Below are 18944 nucleotides of genomic sequence, written 5' to 3'. Positions count from 1 at the left end.
CTTGAACCAGATCCTAATGGTAATCCAATTCAATAATATCCCCAATTGATTCACTCACTCATTGACACACACACAAACAGTTGAATGTTACATTGAAATGTCAGCAACCCAGTAGAGGGTTTTGTTTTAACAATTGGTTACTGCAATACCCAGAAGAAAGTTTTGATTTTTTAATTTTTTTTTTTGGTGGTGTTGTAGTTCAGAATTTGTGAATTTTGTTGCTACATACTAGGAAAGTTGTGTTTCATTGGATTCACGCATATATATGCATATGAACAATCACAGAAACAGTACAGTTTAATGTTATATTGAAATCTCAGCAACCCAACAAAGGGTTTTGTTTTAACAATTGGTTACTGCAATACCCAGAAGAAAGTTTTGATATTTTTTGCTTTTAAATACTTTGGGTGTTGTTTTGTGGTTTAGAATATGTGAATTTTGTTGCTGTATCCTTGGAAAGGAAAGTTGTGTTTGGTAGGTGTGTGAGTGCTTTTCTGATCACACTGCTCGCCTAGTAATCAGCTAGAAAAGCACTGGCAGAATAGATGGCCTCTAGCTAACCTGCAACAGAAAGAGAAGTCTCTGGCGGTGGTTCAACCACCCGGGGGCACTTCGACGATCAAGTCAGTATATCTCTCAAAGATAATCAAGTGCTAAACTCACAAGCTTAAGCATAAAAAGCATACCTTAGACCCATGGGGGTGCCTCTCTTTTATAGCCAATACAATCCTAGTCCCAATAGGAGCCTGACCCTAATGGACTTAGGATTACTGCTAATCTGGGACTCCCAGTGGGATTAGGATAAACTCTCTAAGAGTCTTATCGTTATCCAAACTGAAGTCTTCTCCCAATCTAGGACTCTTGTCCATATCCAGGTTGAGTTCCCTCTTCATTCTAGGACTCTTGTCCTTTATCCGCTTATCTTGGATTTTGATATCTTCGGAGATAACCTCGGCCTTGCCGAGATCACCTCAACGTCACGATCAGGACACGTGGCACCTCCGCTGACACATCGGCGTCACCTTGCCACGTGTTAGTACTCAGAAAATACATCCCCACAACTGCCCCCTAGGTTCCATTACTCAGAAAATATATCCCCACAACTGCCCCCTAGGTTCTATTACCTCGGCATTCTGAGGTGATGGAACCTATATCAATATTTTCTTCCAGTAAATCGGTTTAAAGTTTGATAGCCGAGATCATCCATTTCTGGCCGACATGCTTTCCCCAAAAAATCAAAGATTTTTATGGAACTTTTTACGCGCATGAGCTGTCATGCACTTCAATTCAACCGTTTTAGACACGCGTTTCTTTCTTACTGGCTCGTGCCTGTGACGCGCCCATAAGTCATCTCTTCTTCACATGTGCCGTCTGACGTATGCGCTCTTTTTTAGGCGTGTTGATTGCTTTTGCCGCCGTTTTCATTTTTTGACAAAACCCTTCCCCCTTTCTTTTATCTCTTCACTTTTGCATCTGAGTTCTCTTGTTTTTTCTCTCTCTAAAACTCTTTCGAAATCTTCCATTGCTAAAGCTTTCAAAGCTCTGCAACCTCTTCCATTCACCCCTTCCGGCAAGATTTCCACCGATCTGCTGCTCCTGCAATCGTCGTAGGACATCGGCAAATCCCTTTCCGGCCTCCCTTTTTCTGGTAAGCATCTGTTTCTTTCATTTTCAGTCCCTGATGTTTCTTCTTCTTGTGCTGTCGCCATGACTGTACTGTTTCAAGCATTTCAATTTATAAATCGTACATCTGAATGCATTCATTCATGATTTTGCCTTTGCCCACATTTTGAACATACACACTGTTTCACTATTTCTTTGCACTTTTGCCACTGTTCTTGGATATATACTCTTGTATTCTTCATGTTCTTGATAGTCCATCCCAATTCTTGTTTCTGAAACTTTGTTTTTGTCTTCTGTTTTTTTTTTTTTTTTTTTTTGCATCTTTTCCAGATCTGTACCTTTGATCTTTATCTTCATAGCTTAGGTTTGGGATTTGTTTGTAGAACCCACGATTTAGGGCAAAACTAAAACATTCCTTACAATTTTCTGTATTAGCCCAAACCTAGGTATTTGCCGAGGTCTCATTAATAAGAAACATCTTTCTTCTGAATTTCAACCCTTCTAATTCAGGCCGATATCATGGGTATGTGGAGACACAGGGTAGATACCCCGACCAAACTTGAGTACTTTAGGCAGGAGTTCTCTATCCCTGCCGATGTCCATCTGAGACTGGCTGGGGATAATGACTCTATCATGCCCACAGAAAACGCCATGCCCCTTCCCATTGTAGCTTTTACTGAGTGTGGACTCCGGTTCCCACTCAACATCCTTTTTCGCGAGATCTTTCATTATTATAAGTTGAACCCCATGCAACTGGCAATCAACTCTTATCGAGTGATTTTTGGTATTATTGCCTTAGCTAGACAAGAAAACGTTAGGATCACCCTAGCCGATATACAGTATTGTTACACCATGTGTGCCCTTAACTTGAAAGAAAAAGGCTTCGCTTATTATCTTAAGCCGAGGTCTACAGAATTCAAAATCGTAGCCGACCTCCCAGACTCCAACAAGGGGGCTGGAGATGATTATGTTATTGCTTTGGGAAATTTGGAGTTTGGCGCAGACGAGGACGCCCATCTCTACCCTCTTCCCCGATCAGTGAAAGAGGGCAAGGGTAAGAGCCCAGTGTCAATACTTAGTTGTTTCTGTTCAAGTCTTCAATAGTTTATTTGTTTCTAATGTTTGTTTCTTCTTGCAGACGTTCGTAAGCCAGTGAAAAACTTCTGCCAATCTTACGTTCCCAGTAAGGACCTGAAAAAACTCCTAGACTTGCCAGTTCACAAAAGAAAAGCACCTCTTCTTCTCAACTTTATTCCTACATACAAATCGATTTTGCCCGACGTCCCCAAAAGAAAGAAGAAAAGCCTTTCTCCTCCTACTGCCACAACTCAAACCGCCTCTACATCACGAACAGATCAAGAGTCAACATCTAACCCAACCAATCAACCATCTACTTCGGCCCCATACTTGGTCCCAATACAAGAACGAAAACGTCGGCGAAGACTTGTCAAAACTGCTGAGATGGGTTGCCCAAAGCCCGTTGCTCAAGACCTCCTTGCCGATCTCCCTGTTGACGTCGATGCTCAGCCGACGCAAACCATGCCCCCACCAAAGCCGAAACGAACCAAGAAAGCCCAGTCAAAGGCTAAAGCCACTGAAGTTGAGGCTGAGGATACCCTGACAATTTCACAACTGGCAGGGAGTGAGAAGACGACTTCCGTTCCCAAAAAAAGGTCTGCTGAGACACAGCCATCAGAGTCCACACAATCAAAGAAGCCGAGGTCATCGTCTGCGACGACCTCGGGGTCCAGAATACCAAAAGTCCCCTGGACGCTTGAAATTACTTTAGAAGATAAGCCTGTTCTTGCCAGCGATAGTGCCGACGACATTAATGTCGGCGTAGCACTCAGTACCGCCCTACTTCTCCCAGGGGATCTTGAGCGGAATGCCAAGATGAGTGAGTACAAGAACTATGCCTTTATGCTCCAACGTTCTGTCCAAGTAAGTGTCTTTCTATGGAAACTTGTCTTCTCTTTTACTTTGTAAAATTTTGTAATAATTTTTGCCCTGTGCTCTTTCAGGCCATTCAACATGCCCACTCTCTCTCTATGCAAGCTTTTGAAAACAGGGCAAAGTTGGCCGACATGAAGAGGGAGGTTTCTGCCCTTAAAAAGGAGAACAAAACTCTTCAATCAAAAATGAAAAAACTGGAAGACCAGGCTGAGGCTGCCACCAAAGCTCAAACCTTAGCCGAAAAAAAGGCCGAATATGCTGAGGCCATCAAGAAGGTTGCCAAGGCCGAGAAGAGAGAAGCCGAGGACAAAAAGGCCCAAGCCGAAAAGGAACTTCAGGAGGCCTTGGCCACTAAAGATGCTGAAATCAAAGCGGCCGACGAAAAAGCCCATGCCCAAGGAATGACTGATGTTACAGAGGAATACAAATTACAAGTTAGGCAGGCATGCAACAGGGGCTTTTCCCTTGGTTGGATGTCCCTGGCCAAAAAGCTCAATATTCCTGAAGATTCACCTCTGCGTAAGGCCGAAGCTATTCCTCTCCCATTGCCTCCTCCTCCTACACCTCCAAGTCAAGCTGAAGAAGAATCTGAATCTGAGCCTGAAGATGAGGAGAAAGGTGAGGATGAGGCTTTAGTAAGGAAATCCAAGGAGGCTGTTGGGCCTAAGTCTCCTTCTCTGAATGAGCAGGTCTTGGACCTGACTCAAGATGATGATGGTGATGCAGTTGCCAAGGAAACTACTCCTGAACAGGCCTCATCTGACGTTCCTCCAGCCGAAAAAAGTCTTGATGAAATCCTTGCGCAGATTGATGCCGAAATCGAGGCGGAAAAGACTGCTGAAGTAGCTCTCCAGGAATCAACCGAGGTCCAGTCTCAAATTGCGCCTGAAGTAGAAGAATCATAACTTTGATGTCCCTCTTTTCTTGTCTTTTGTACTTTTTTGTTTCCTGGACAGTAGAAGCTTCTCTGTACGGCCGATGTGCCTTCTGTCTGTGTTGAATATTTTAACATAACTATCTTTCTTTGAATGACTGCATTCTTTTTTGCCTTTTCTTTGACCACCTCTGTTTGATTCTATACTTATAATTTTTTTGCATGCCTTTCATACTTTGCCTCCTTTGTGCAATCTTCTCGGGGTTACATACCTCGGGTATAATAGCTACAAAACTTTTACTTCGGCAAGATACTGACCTATAAACTTTTCATAAATTCTAACAAGTGTGAAACATATACTACTCAATGTTAACTTTGCAAACTTTTTCTCAAGTTTCAACAAGTGTTTAAATGGTGATCTCGGTCTAGCCTACTTGTAAATTGCTACAAATTTTAACGAGGATTAACATATACTGTAACAGGGATCAACAAGGATTAACATAACAAGTGTTAAACAATAATCTATTTGTAATTTGTTACGAATTTCAACAAGTGTTTAAACAACAAACTTAGCTTTTTCCTCAACCTGTAAATTACTGCAAATTTCAACAGATGATCATATGTCGGCTTAACGTTATCTTGTAAATTGCTACAAATTTTAACAAGTGTTAAGCATCTTCTTTGGTTTAACCAACCTGTAGATTGCTACAAGTGTTTAGAAATAACCTCGGCTTTGCTTCAACTCGTAAATTGTTACGAATTTAAACAAGCGAAGAGAAACAGTAATCTTGGCTTAATTTCAACTTGTAAATTGCTACAAATTTCAACAAGTGAAGAGAGGAATAATCTCAGCTTAACTTCAACTTGTAAATTGCTACGAATTTCAACAAGTGAAGATAAGGAACCATCTCAGCTTAACTTCAACTTGTAAATTGCTACAAATTTAAACAAGTAAAGATAAGGAACCATCTCGGCTTAACTTCAACTTATAAATTGCTACAAATTTCAACAAGTGAAGATAAGGAACCATCTCAGCTTAACTTCAACTTGTAAATTGCTACAAATTTCAACAAGTGAAGATATGGAACAATCTCGGCTTAACTTCAACTTGTAAATTGCTACAAATTTCAACAAGTGAAGATAAGGAACCATCTCAACTTAACTTCAACTTGTAAATTGCTACAAATTTCAACAAGTGAATTAAGTGTCTCTGTTATTACAAATTTCAACAAGTGAATTAAGTGTCTCTGTCTTCTCTCTGCCCCCAATGTGAACTTGAGTTCTACTTGGGTTCTCATTATTCATGTCTCCAAAAACGCCAATATGTAACTTTATCAATCATATGTGTTTAAAGAAAAGGGAAAAGATTTTATTGATGACATCGGCCAAAAATAATGCACATCTAATAATAGAAGAATTTCAAATTACAAGTGTTCCAAGGTTTTGGCAGTGCTTTGCCCTCGTTATCTTCAAGCCGATAAGCTCCATTGCCTAATACCGAAGTAATTCTTTAGGGTCCTTCCCAGTTTGGGCCAAGCTTGCCCTCTCTGGGATCCTTCTTGTTGCCGACGACTTTTCTCAGGACTAGGTTACCGACTTGAAAATCTCTTGGATTGACCTTCTTGTTGTAAGCTCTGGCAAGCTGTTGCTGGTATACTGCGAGCTGAATTACAGCTTTCTCTCTTCGTTCTTTCAAAAGATCCAGATCTCGGGCTATGAGTATGTCATTTATCCCGTTCTCAACTCCCTGGGTTCGAATCCCTGGGATGCCGACTTCCAGTGGAATGACTGCTTCTGTGCCATAAGCCATGGCAAAGGGGGATTTCCCTGTTGATCTTCTCGGCGTAGTCCGATATGCCCAAAGCACGTTGGGCAATTCGTCTATCCACTTTCCTTTTGCTGCCTGCAGCCTCTTCTTTATTCCATCCAAAATTACTTTGTTGGATGCTTCTGCTTGCCTATTACTTTGGGGAAAACTTGGTGTTGAAAAGTAATTCTTGATCTTGAATTTCGCACAAAAGTTCTTGATGAGTTTGCTGTCAAACTGTGTTCCGTTGTCGGCAACTATTGCTCTTGGAATCCCAAATCTGGTGATGATGTTTCTCCATATAAAGTTCTTGACGTCCACATCTCGAATTTTGGCAAGAGGTTCTGCCTCTATCCACTTGATAAAGTAATCTGTTGCTACCAGCAAGTATTTTCTCTGCCCAGTTGCCTGGGGAAGTTTCCCAACAAGATCCAAGCCCCATTGGGCAAACGGCCAAGGGCTGGATACTGGGTTCAGGTCAGTGGCTGGCTGATGTATCAAAGGTGCAAACCTTTGGCATTGTTCACACTTCTTCACGTAGGCTTCAGCATCCTTTTGCATGTAGGGCCACCAATACCACTGGGTAATGGCCTTGTGGGCTAATGATCTGCCCCTAGCATGGCTTCCACAAATTCCTTCATGAATTTCATATAGGAAATCTTCAACCTGCGAAGGGTGTATGCACCTTAAAAGGGGTCCAGTGAAGGACCTTCTGTAGAGGTGTCCATCTGCTGTCAGACTGAATCTTGCCGATTTCAATCTAACTTTGTGTGCCTCCTTACGATCTTCTGGCAGCTTTCCTTCTTTCAAGAATGCAACAACTGCATCCATCCAGCTTGGCCCCATGTCCACACACATTGCTTCCTACTCTGTGCTCTGTGGTTTTATGCTCGGGTTCGACATATAGTCAATTATAATTGTCCTTGTTTTTCCAGTCTGTATTGAACTTTCCAGGTTAGCCAATGCATCGGCGTGCGTGTTGTCATCTCGGCTAACTTGGAGTAGTCGACAGTTCTGAAATAAGGCTGCCAATCTGATGACCTCTTTTGCATATGCCGACATCCTTTCATCTCTGGCTGCAAATTCTCCTATTGACTAGTTAACAATAAGCTGTGAATCACAAAAAACTATTACCTCATCTGCTTCTGCTGCTGCTACCAGTTTTAGCCCTGCAATTAATGCTTCGTATTCCGCTTTATTGTTTGAGGCCTTGAACCCCAAATGGATGGACTGTTCTATTATTTCTCCATCTGGAGATATCAGCAGTACTCCTGCCCCCGCTCCTTGTCGGTTCGAACTTCCATCGACAAACAGTCTGAATGAGTCGCCGATGTAGATGCAGCAAGGTCTAAGTTTTTCTTTCCTTTGTTCTTTTGCCTTAGGCTGGGATTCTCCTTGCTTGCTGGGACAATGCTCATCCTGGCTCAACGGAGCCCGATGTTTGATGGTTTCAGGTGTGAATTCTGCCACGAAGTCGGCCAAAACTTGGCCTTTTATTGCTGTTCTGGGCCTGAACTCCAGGTCATACTGGCCCAAGGCAACTGCCCATCTTGCTATTCTTCCTGTTAAGTCTCCTTGTTGCAACAGGGACTTCAGTGGGTGCTCTGTGAGCACCACAATCTTGCGCGCCTGAAAGTAATGGTTCAATTTTTTTGAGGCCATTACTAAGGCCAGCATTAATTTCTCTAGTGGTAGATACCTTGTTTCTACGTCGGCCAAGGTTTTACTTACATCATAAACAGCCTTTTGTTCTCCTTGTTCTTCTCAGATTAGCACTGCACTTACTGCGTGTTCTGACACAGCTAAGTACAAAAACAACTCTTCCCCAAGTTCAGGTGTCGAGAGGACCGGAGCCGTGGTCAGATATTTCTTTAGGTCGGCCAAAGCGGCCTTACATTCCTCAGTCCATAGGAAGTCCGTGGTCTTCTTCACCAGGTTGAAAAAGTGTTTACATTTGTCTGAGCTTCGGCTTATGAACCTGTTTAGGGTTGCGGCCCTTCCAGTAAGCATTTGTACCTATTTTGCCAATGTTGGGCTCTGTAGGTCTAGGATGGCCTTGATCTGATCTGGGCTGGCCTCTATGCCCTTCCTTGTTACCAGGTACCCCAGAAATTTACCAGATCCAACTCCAAACGCGCACTTTGATGCGTTGAGTCGGAGCCGATATGTTTTGAGGATCTTAAATACCTCTCTTAGGTCGGTAAGATGACTCTTAGGCTCCTTAGTCTTCACGACCATGTCATCGATGTAGACTTCTACTGTTTGGCCAATCAGGTATTTGAACATTTTGGTTACCAGCCTTTGGTAGGTTGCTCCTGCGTTTTAACCCAAAAGGCATCACTCTGTAACAGTACAGGCCTTTTGGGGTGATAAACGCTGTCTTCTCTTCGTCTGGGGGGTCTATGGCTATCTGGTGGTACCCCCTATAAGCATCCAGGAAGCTCATCCTTCCATGTCCAGATGTGGCATCCATCAACTAGTCAATCTTGGGCAGAGGAAAGCTGTCTTTGGGACAGGCTTTGTTCAGGCTCGTAAAATCTACACAGACCCTCCACTTACCGTTCTTCTTTTTTACTACCACAGTGTTTGATAGCCACGTCGGGTAATTGACTTCTCTGATGGCTCTGGCTTCCAGAAGTCTATCTACTTCCTCCTCTGCAGCTTCGACGTGCATCAACGTCGGTCTTCTGGCTCATTGTATTATAGGTTTGGCCGACCTGTCGACGTTCAGTTTGTGACATGTAACCTCGGGGTCAATACCAGGCATTTCATAAGGTGTCCAGGCGAACACTTCTATGTTTGTTCTAAAAAAATCTTCCAGTTCTCTTACCTCTTCTTCGGCTAAGTCTGAGCCAAGAAGAAAGAAGCGCTCTTCGTCGCCCTCCTGGACGAGGATTTTCTTTAGTGTCTCTTCACTCTTTTCAGCTGGCTCTTTGCCGACATCATCTAGGACCTCCATGTCCTCGTCTTCAATCTCTGCCTTCCCTGGTTCCCGAATGTTGCAGGTAGTTTTCATTGCTGCCATGGAGCAATTCTTTGCCTGCAGTTGGTCTCCTCTGGCTTCTTCAATCCCATGTTCTGTGGGGAACCGCAATAGTTGATGCAACGTTAAGGGAACTTCCCCCATTGCATGCAACCATGGCCTTCCCAAGATGATGTTGTAAGGTGAAGGCATGTCAATCACGACGAATTCTGTTCTAATTTTCTTAGTGCCGGCTTGTACCTCCAAGCTTGTTGCGCCCAGTGGCCACGTCGGCGTTCCATTGAAGCCGACCATCGGGCCATTCAATTGCTCCATGTCGTCTAGGTGAAGGCCTATCTCCTTGTAACATCTAACGTACATGATGTCACAAGAGTTGCCTTAATCTATTAGGATGCGTTTCACTTGGCACTCCTCAACCTAGAGGGATACTACCAAGGCATCATTATGCGGATGCTAGACCATCTCTAGGTCAGCTTCAGTGAAGGCTATCATCGGTCCTCGGCACTCTTCAGGCTGAGGTCTTTTATGTCCGACCTGGTTCACGTGCTGCAGGTGTTTTACTCTTTGGGTTTCTCCCCGAATGTCGCTTTCGTTCACTTTTGAGTGAATTACATTAACCACCCTAGGTCTCCCTCCCTGTGGTTGCTGTGCTGGGGGAGGCGGGGCCGCTGGTGCTTGAGGCAATCTTGCCTGCTCTTCTCTTGTCCTGGCTTCGTCGACGAGGTCCCTCAGATGGCCTTGCCTTACTAAGTCCTCTAAGTATGCTTTTAGGGCTCTGCAGCCCTGAGTTGGGTGCCTTTCTTCATTGTGGTAAGCACAACGCCTACCAACGTTCCTTCCCATGTATTCCCCTGGGGCCTTTGCTAGTGCTCTGAAATAAGGTTGATTTCGGATTTGATCCAGGACTTTGTGTACTGGGATTCGGAACACAGTCGTCACTGCCTGTTTACCCCTCAATTCTATCTCCAATTTGTTAAATCCGTTGTCACCTCGGCTTCGCTTCGGCTCGCCGTTCCCTTTTTCCTGTTTTACCTCCTTATTCCCCGATGTGTCCTCCTCGGCTCTGGCATATTTCTCAATTCTCGCCATGACCTCTTCTATGCTTTTTGGCAAAGTTTTCGCCAAAGACTTCCGTAGTAGACAATTGTCTTTCAGGCCGTTCTTGAATGACACGACCGCTACTTCTTGATTACATTCTAGTATTCGATTGAACACTTCATAGTACCTTTTCGCATAGGTCCTAAGGCCTTCGTCTTTGCTGATCTTCAGAGCTATCAATGCGTCCACCCTCAATGGCTGCAGTTTGTTTGTCACAAACCTGGCCACAAACATCTCGGCCAGGCCTTCCCAAGTCTTTACGCTTCCCTTCGGTAGTTTATGGAACCAATCTGATGCAATTTTCCCAAAGGATGAGGAGAACACTTTGTAGAGCAATGGTTCGTTCCCACTATATAATGCCATCGAATTCAGGTATAGCCCGACGTGGAAGTTGGGATCTGACTTACCATCATATATTTGGAACCTCAGCATACTGAATCGCTTTGGTGCTTGAAATTTGTCCAGTTCCACCGAGAATGGTGTCCTCGGCTTAACCGAGGAAGTTACCTCAGCTTCAGCATTCTGTTGCTTCCTCTTGAGGTAATCTCTCAAGTCTTCTTTACTCCTTCCTGGAGCTCGGCTAGCTCTGGACTTCAATCTCTTCGGCACACTACTTTCGGCCTCGTGGTGGGCTCGTTTTGATCTCTCTCCATGTGTTGTGTCAAAGCAAAGCGCCTGCCCTTGAACATGCCAATGTTCTTTCGGTTCTGGGCCCTTCGTGTGATACGTTCTTCGGGACTCCTCTTGTCTCGGCTCCTCTCGTCCGCCTTCCCTGGAAGGTCGGTGAGAGTGCCTTCCGCTCCTGGTGTGCTGAGGGACTTCGAGGATTGTTCTTCTTCCTCCCTTCTGGGTGTTAGTTGCTGGCATCGGCGTATCCTGCAGCGGGTATGGTGGCCGCATGACATTGTTTTGCATCATGAAGTTGACAACTGACTGTAGGTCTGCCAACTTGTTTACCAAGTCTTTTACTTCCTCATCCCTCCGTAGGCACCTATCCCTCCATACCTGAAGGTTATCTTCATTATAATACTTGCTTTGGTCTGTCCTCTTCGAAGCGTCGCCCTCCTGGCCGACGTCTTTCTTTCCGTGGCCCTGGTCATGAGTTTCTGTATTGTGATTGTCTCCTTCAACGTCAAGGTCAATTGGTCTGCCACTCCCAGCAGGAGTGTCGCCCCCAATGTTTTCCCTCTGTCCGTTACTGGCCATCTATTCTTATAAGATCCCACAAACGGCGCCAAATTATGTGAGTGCTTTTCTGATCACACTGCCCGTCTAGTAATCAGCTGGAAAAGCACTAGCAGAATAGATGGCCTCTAGCTAACCTGCAACAGAAAGAGAAGTCTCTGGTGCTGGTTCAACCACTCGGGGGCACTCCGACGATCAAGTAAGTATATCTCTCAAAGATAATCAAGTGCTAAACTCACAAGCTTAAGCATAAAAAGCATACCTTAGACCCATGGGGGTGCCTCTCTTTTATAGCCAATACAATCCTAGTCCCAATAGGAGCCTGGCCCTAATGGACTTAGGATTACTGCTAATCTGGGACTCCCAGGGGGATTAGGATAAATTCTCTAAGAGTCTTATCTTTACTCAAACTGAAGTCTTCTCCCAATCTAGGACTCTTGTCCATATCCAGGTTGAGTTTCATCTTTATTCTAGGACTCTTGTCCTTTATCCGCTTATCTCGGATTCCGATATCTTCGGAGATAACCTCGGCCTTGCCGAGATCACCTCGGCGTCACGACCAGGACACGTGGCACCTCTGACACGTCAGCGTCACCTTGCCACGTGTTGGTACTCAGAAAATACATTCCCACAGTAGGATTCACTAAACAGTAAAACATGTTCAGTTTAAGTGTTGAATTTGGTGTTTCTACTAAATCACTGGTTGAGGAAGTGTATGGTTCAAATTGGATTTTGATCTCATCCCTATGTTTAACATTACCAGAGATATGATATTTACTGTTAGCTTTGGCCTCCCTGAATTTGCATTTTCTTAGCCTGGCAAAAGAAAAAAAGAAAAGAAAAGAAAAGAAAAAGCGAGGGGATTAGAGAGGAATTTTGCAACTCACATGTGAGTTAAATCTCTCAGAAATGTAGCATCACTCTGCAAAATTTTAATCCAAATCAAAAAAACTAAAGAAAAAAATTTGGCAACAATCTACAAATTTGACCTATTAGCGGTGTTTTAAGTTATTTGTTTTCTTGAGCTAGATTCACCAAGGATTTAGTAAAACAATGGAGTCACGAATGAATTGTTTAGGCATATAGACAATTACTTGAAGTGATTATGGGCACTGTATAGTCGATTAGGCTACTGGGTTTTATTTACATGGATTATTCGATTTGAATTGATTAGATTCACCGCTTAATTTAAAAAGGCCAGCTTTTTATAGTTTCAATACATGTTTCTATTTAGAACACATTATGATGTACTGAAGGCTAATATGGCAACATAGCTTCATTGATTGCTTCCCTACAAGTACTAGACTATAGCATATTACTTTGGATGCTAAACTATGAGCCACTTTTTGCAGAGCAAGCTATCATTTATCAAGGTGGATATGGAGGAGATTATGGTGGAATGTCTAATGAATTTCAGAGGTGAGGTTCAATAATGACTTATAGAATATTGATTTTCTAAGGACCTATTCAATAATTAATTGGGATGATAACTTTATCTTTTTTTAATAATTGTGGGTTCAATTGCCCTTGCATTGGGGCTCTATTGTTTTAGCTAAGAATGAAATAAAAAAGCGCTGATTGGGATGCCATGGGAGGAAGATATGTTACTATGCTTCTTTTTTTCAACACTATTTATTGAGTGTTAACATAACATACATTATTGGGCTCATTTATTGACAATTTAAACTTTTGGGATAACTGGTGTTCTATCCGTTAATGAATGAGAGCATGGTCACATGTGAGTGTGAGTGTTAAGGATACAAATAATAAAGTTATCTATGCATCTTGATGAAGTTACTCCTTTCTCTAACAGAATAAGCTTTCAATGTGATGGTAGTGAAACTTGCTTGGTTGTAGCAAACAAGGAGACTGGTTGAGGATTTTTTCTGTGCCTTTACTTACGGTGGAGGGTTTAATAGGATTAGGTAGTTCTTTTGATTTGCTACATCGTGTTTTAGTTGAAAGTGAAGTGGCCTTTGATATGACAATAAATAGATGCTTTCCTGAGCTTTTATGCTTAAAATCCCTTTACTGAATACTGATTGTGAGCATATTTTCTTGCTGCAGGTGCGAACAATTTGATTCCCATGGAAATTGCACTTAAAATTGCTAAGAAAATCAGAACATGTGAGAGGCTTGCAGCTTATATTGTTATTGCGATGTGGCTAGAAGGCAATCCAACAAGTGCTACTACACAAAGGATTTTATTTTGGCAGGTAGGAACCAATTATGACTTCAACGCATAGCATTGTATTTTTGCATTTTAAAGGCAGATGTAGAGATGGATAACTTTGTTGCTTTTTTTTTTTCATTGGATTAATTTACTTCCAATGGGAAATCAAAAAATTCTATTAATCTACCCACCAGTGTATATACTTCAGAACGATCAATTTTTTATTTTGAAATTATCTCTCATTTATTGTACAGAACAAAACAATGCAAATGATGTATGAGATCGTTTACAAGGGTTTAGTGGAGGTTGGGCTTCAGAATGAATACACCTCACAAGACTATTTGAACTTACGTTCACATTTGGAAAGCACTGGTGTGCATTGTTTGTTGTTTGTTGTTTGGTCTTAAATTACAAATGATTGGTTGGTGTGCATTGTTTGTTGTTTTGTTTTAATTAAATTATTTTAGAATTGCAGAGCACTGGCGTGCATTGTTTGCTATCCAATTTTAATTTTTTAGAATTGTAGAATACTAGCTGGTGTGAATTGTTTGGTTAATTTTATTTTATTATAATTGCAGAACATTAGTTTACCATTTTAATTTTAATAAACATTATAAATTTTATATGTTTATTCCTTAATTTGCATTAAGACTAGGAGCAGTTGTTATTTTTAATTGAATTCTGTAGAGGGTATGATACAAGCAAAATTATTAAAAGTTCTTTAAGAAAAAATGTTACAGACTCTATATGTTTTAACATGATACGTATATAAATTACAAATATATTTCGATCCCAATATTATTTACACCGTGCCTTTAGGCACGAACATACACTAGTATATATATATATATATAGTAGTATCACCACTATATATGTCTTATCTATTAGTAGTAGGTATGGGGTCTCCCCACCATTAACTTTGTTATCATGTAACCTATTTTGTTGTGTGTTCCACTTGAAGGTTTTTGTTCAATGAATTGTAATGAATTTGAGCTTCTCTTGATTTTATAGAACTCCTAAACAGAAGAAGAAATATTGGTACCCCAATTACTTATTCTTTAAGCATATGGAGCATTTCTTTTGTCCCATCGGTCCTAATATGAAGATTTCCACAGAGACATTTCCATCACAACAGAATGTCGGCTTATAATGTTGAAAATTGTATTCAATGTCTTGTGGAAAAATATGAGATTATCAATTTTGCCAATGATGGGGATAACTTTTTCATTGTCTATTTTTTCTTTTTAAGAGGGGATTTGGACGAATGCATAATTTTGATAAGGTTAATAAAATTGAGTTTCAATTTTTTCAATTAGGCCATGTTTGATTCACAACACTAATAGTGAGGTATTAATAATCCTATTAAATTAGTGTGGTATTAGTTATCCCACCTCTACCCCATTACTAATAATCCTACAAATTTGTTGGATTAATTATCCATTAGATTAATAATCCTAAACTAAAATGTCAAAACAAACATAGGATGATTGGGCCCACGGATTAATAATTCCAATCCTATGCTTTAAACCTTCCAATCAAACATGCCATTAAAGTAGATACGTCTAATTTGTGTCATAGTAAATTTTGGGCTTGCTCTCATAACTATAACAGTTTATTTAACTATTGTTAGTTTTGGGAATCATCAATCCCTTTAGATTGTATAACTAGTCTCATGTTTGGATTGCTTTAAAATTATGAGAAACTAATAAAATCTTATCAATTTTACATTTTAACTAATAAGTCTAGTCATCTATTTTGTATTTCACCTCCCTATTGGGATTCAAAAGTCTCTTACATGAGGGATATCATGTCCAAATGAACTTTTAGTTCGAATCTTAATTTTTTTTAACTAAACATTAGATTATATATTTTGTTGAATTATTAATTCAATTCCAAAATCATATCGGTCTAGGCAGACATGCCCTTCTTTTATGAAATTATCCAAATTAGATGCAGTTTCAGATTTGTTTTGCTTAATTTCAGCTTTTCATGTCTGATTTATGGTCTCAATGATCTTGCATTTTTTTTTTTTTTTTTTTTGCCAAAAAATGTTAGGGATCCACAATTTATTTATACCTTCAAATTCACAACAATTACATAACAAGGGAGTTGGATTTATATTAAATGTGTGCCGAATCAAAGTTGACATCTATCATACCACATAATTGTGGTTCAATTATGAAAAAAGTTTAGGAGTCTAAAATATTTTTCTTTTTTGCCATTGATCAACCCATTAATCATGCTCTAGCTAAAATATTTCAATCAGAACTTCCATATTTTTTTTTTGATCAGTAAAGAAAAATTTCATTTAACAGCATGAAATTAAAAGTACAGGAAGATGAGATGCATCGAGAGAGATTCGGAACTATAAAAATACCCCTACTACTGCTACTCGTATCCATACAACTAACCCCTAAACCTCTCGATTTTTTAAATTAAAAAGTTAAGAAGAACTTAACTAGAAAATTAAAATACATGAATCCCCACATAAAAACCCACAAAATCACCCAAACCAAACAAAAAAACAAAACAAGACCCAAAACAAACTAATTAAAAAGAACTAAACTACAAACACCCAAGCAGCCCGAACCCAATCAGAACTTCCATATATATGCATAACAAAGCTATCTAAACATAATCAGCACCTCAAGTGCAAACAAGCAGTTGTAATCATAATTTTCTTGTATATATATATTCATTCTTTCTTGGCCTAGATGTCGTATTACAAGAGACTAAAAACAATCACATATCACAAAACAGACTTTGTGGACAACACTAAATGTGCACAAATTTATTAAACAACAGTGTCTGAGTCTCACAAAAGATTGAAACTAGTGAGGCCTTATTGTACTTATAACAGTGTCCTATAATCATAAAGGGAGGGAAGGGAGTGAAAAAGAGGCCTCAAGGGCAGAAGGTAATAGCGTAATTGGTACCAGCAGGGCAAGTGAACAAACTGGTTGGATCATCCTGAGGATAGCTATAAGCATCTGGGCACCTATCCTTGAAGAACTTGGACAAAGGTGTAGGCCCACAGGTCCCAGGCCCATCAGTGCAACAATATTGATTGGTCTTGTAGACGGTACATGGGTTGTTGCACCCACCCGGGGTCTGCAGCTCGGCTGGGCACTCGCCAACTATGTTAGCGGCGCACCGGAGTGACTTGCAGACCGCGGTGGTGGGGCTAAAGTCCATCGGAATATTGAATCCATCAACGTTGGATATGTCGACAAAGTCCAAGTTATTGGGCTGGTTCAACGCGAATTCAGCTAGGGTATTTGGGGCCTTACCGTAGCCTTGGCACTGTAGGAGCCCATTGCAGTCACCGGTCTGACATTGGCCCTTGCCATTGGCATCGAAGTTGCAGTTGGTCCGGCCCCAAATGCGAGCTCCGGTTGTACCCGGGGGCACATTGACGGTCCAAGACTGGCCCTGGTCGAGACGCATACCCCCACCAGGTTTGGCCGCAGCCCAAACTGTGTAGCTACATTTGTTTAGGACAGCAAAGGTGGCTGCATTGGTGAATGGGATCAATAGGGTGAAGAGGAGAGGGAACAAAATGGTGAGGCTTTTGGGGAAGCTCATGTTGGTGACTTGTTATATGCTCAAGCAAGTGTTAAGAGTTTTTATGGGATTGTATTGATGTGGTTTTGTGAGCATACATTTGAGGGGTTTATATATAGTTTCAAGGCGGCAATAGTTTTTGGTTTATGTGTGATCACCTCCATGAGTTGTGCTAAGAAAATTCAGAGATGTTGATACATTTGAAATTGCTATCATATCTCACTAAATTTCCATGGAAGTCAAGTCACCATTAATTCGATAATAAAATGCCAATCTGTTGATATTTCCATACTTCCGCCTAAATAGTGGCGAAACCATGTTTGTCTTTAGACTAGGGGGTGGTGGCTACACTAATTTTGATTTTTTTTTAAATTTTTTTTCTATTCAAAAAAAGTTAGATGTTAATTGTTAGATTAGATTTTTGAGAGTTAAACCTTCAACTTCTACCTTGCAAAAATGTTGTTTCTATGCTACTAAACCACAAGACCATGAGCTCACTTTGAATAAATTTACTATAATTCGATGGTAGCTTTTAAGTCTCTAGTTTATTCTACACTACAACATTTTCTTAGTTTAGTGACATTTGAAAGTGCCACAAAACTATTCTTCTAATGACATTTTTTGGTTTTGTGGCATTTTGAACAAGTGCCACTTCTATCGGTGCCACAGTAGATACGAGTGCCACGATAGATACTTGCAAGTGTCACTGCACCATCATGACTAAAAACTTTCAATGACATTTTAATGTCATGGTAGATATTATTTGTGGCACTATCAAGCGCCATTAAAAAAAGAGTTAGTGACACTTATAAGTGTCATTACACCATCAAGACTAAAACTTTTCAGTGACACTTTAATGTCATGGTAGGCACTATTCGTGACGCTGTCAAGTGTCATTCGTGACGATAATTCGTTGTAGAACAATTTGATCTGCTCTTGCAGAGACTCGAACCGCCAACCTCCCGCACTATAAACCTTATACACCACACTCTTCCCACTACACATTTATAGCACCATATAATTATATATGCAACATATATTATTTATATAGTACATACATTTATATTAATATAAAAGTATATGTATAAACATAATTATTTTATTGAACATAAATTATGTAAAATAAACTATTTACTAGTAAAATAAAAAAAGACCACTTTTGGCGACAAAATATTTTTTAGTCGCCAATTCTATACTTTTGGCTACTAATTATTTTTAGTTGCTAAAAAACTTAACTTTTGCCAACCAAAATCGGATTTGGTCACCGAAGATGCACTTTCAGCTACCAAAATTTTGGTCGCCAAAAAATTTAATTTCCGCCTTAGGATTTTAGTTCTCCCGCGCTAAAAATAACCACTTTTGGCGACTAAACTTATATTTTAGTCACCAATTATAGACTTTTGGCTACTAAAATTTTTTTAGTCACCAAAAAGCTTTACTTTTGGCTACTAATTTTTTTTTAGTTGGTAAAACCCATATAATCAGTGACCGAACTTATTTTTAGTCGCCAATTGTAGACTTTTGGCTACTAAATTTTTTTAGTTGCCAAAAAGCTTTACTTTGGGCTACTAAATTTTTTTTTTTTCACTAAAACCCAAATAATCAGCGACCAAACTTAGTTTTGGTCGCCAATTGTAGATTTTTGGCTATTAAAATTGTTTAGTCGCCAAAAACCTTTACTTTT

At 40.6% G+C, this 18944-nt stretch overlaps 1 protein-coding gene across 1 annotated transcript; it reads right to left on the bottom strand.

The window, feature by feature from the left end:
- Positions 1-16363: 16363 nt before the first annotated feature.
- Positions 16364-17361, bottom strand: LOC114299926 (thaumatin-like protein 1). Its single transcript, XM_028244753.2, has one exon. The coding sequence runs from the start codon at positions 17279-17281 to the stop codon at positions 16601-16603; it is 681 nt and encodes a 226-aa protein (XP_028100554.2). The 5' UTR covers positions 17282-17361; the 3' UTR covers positions 16364-16600.
- Between the last annotated feature and the right edge of the window lie 1583 nt (positions 17362-18944).

Source organism: Camellia sinensis, chromosome 13 (genome assembly GCF_055761805.1).
Source record: "Camellia sinensis isolate YWXY chromosome 13, ASM5576180v1, whole genome shotgun sequence".
NCBI classification, from domain to species: domain Eukaryota; kingdom Viridiplantae; phylum Streptophyta; class Magnoliopsida; order Ericales; family Theaceae; genus Camellia; species Camellia sinensis.
Note: the sequence above shows the minus strand (reverse complement) of the source record. Positions and strands in the feature narration are given on the sequence as shown.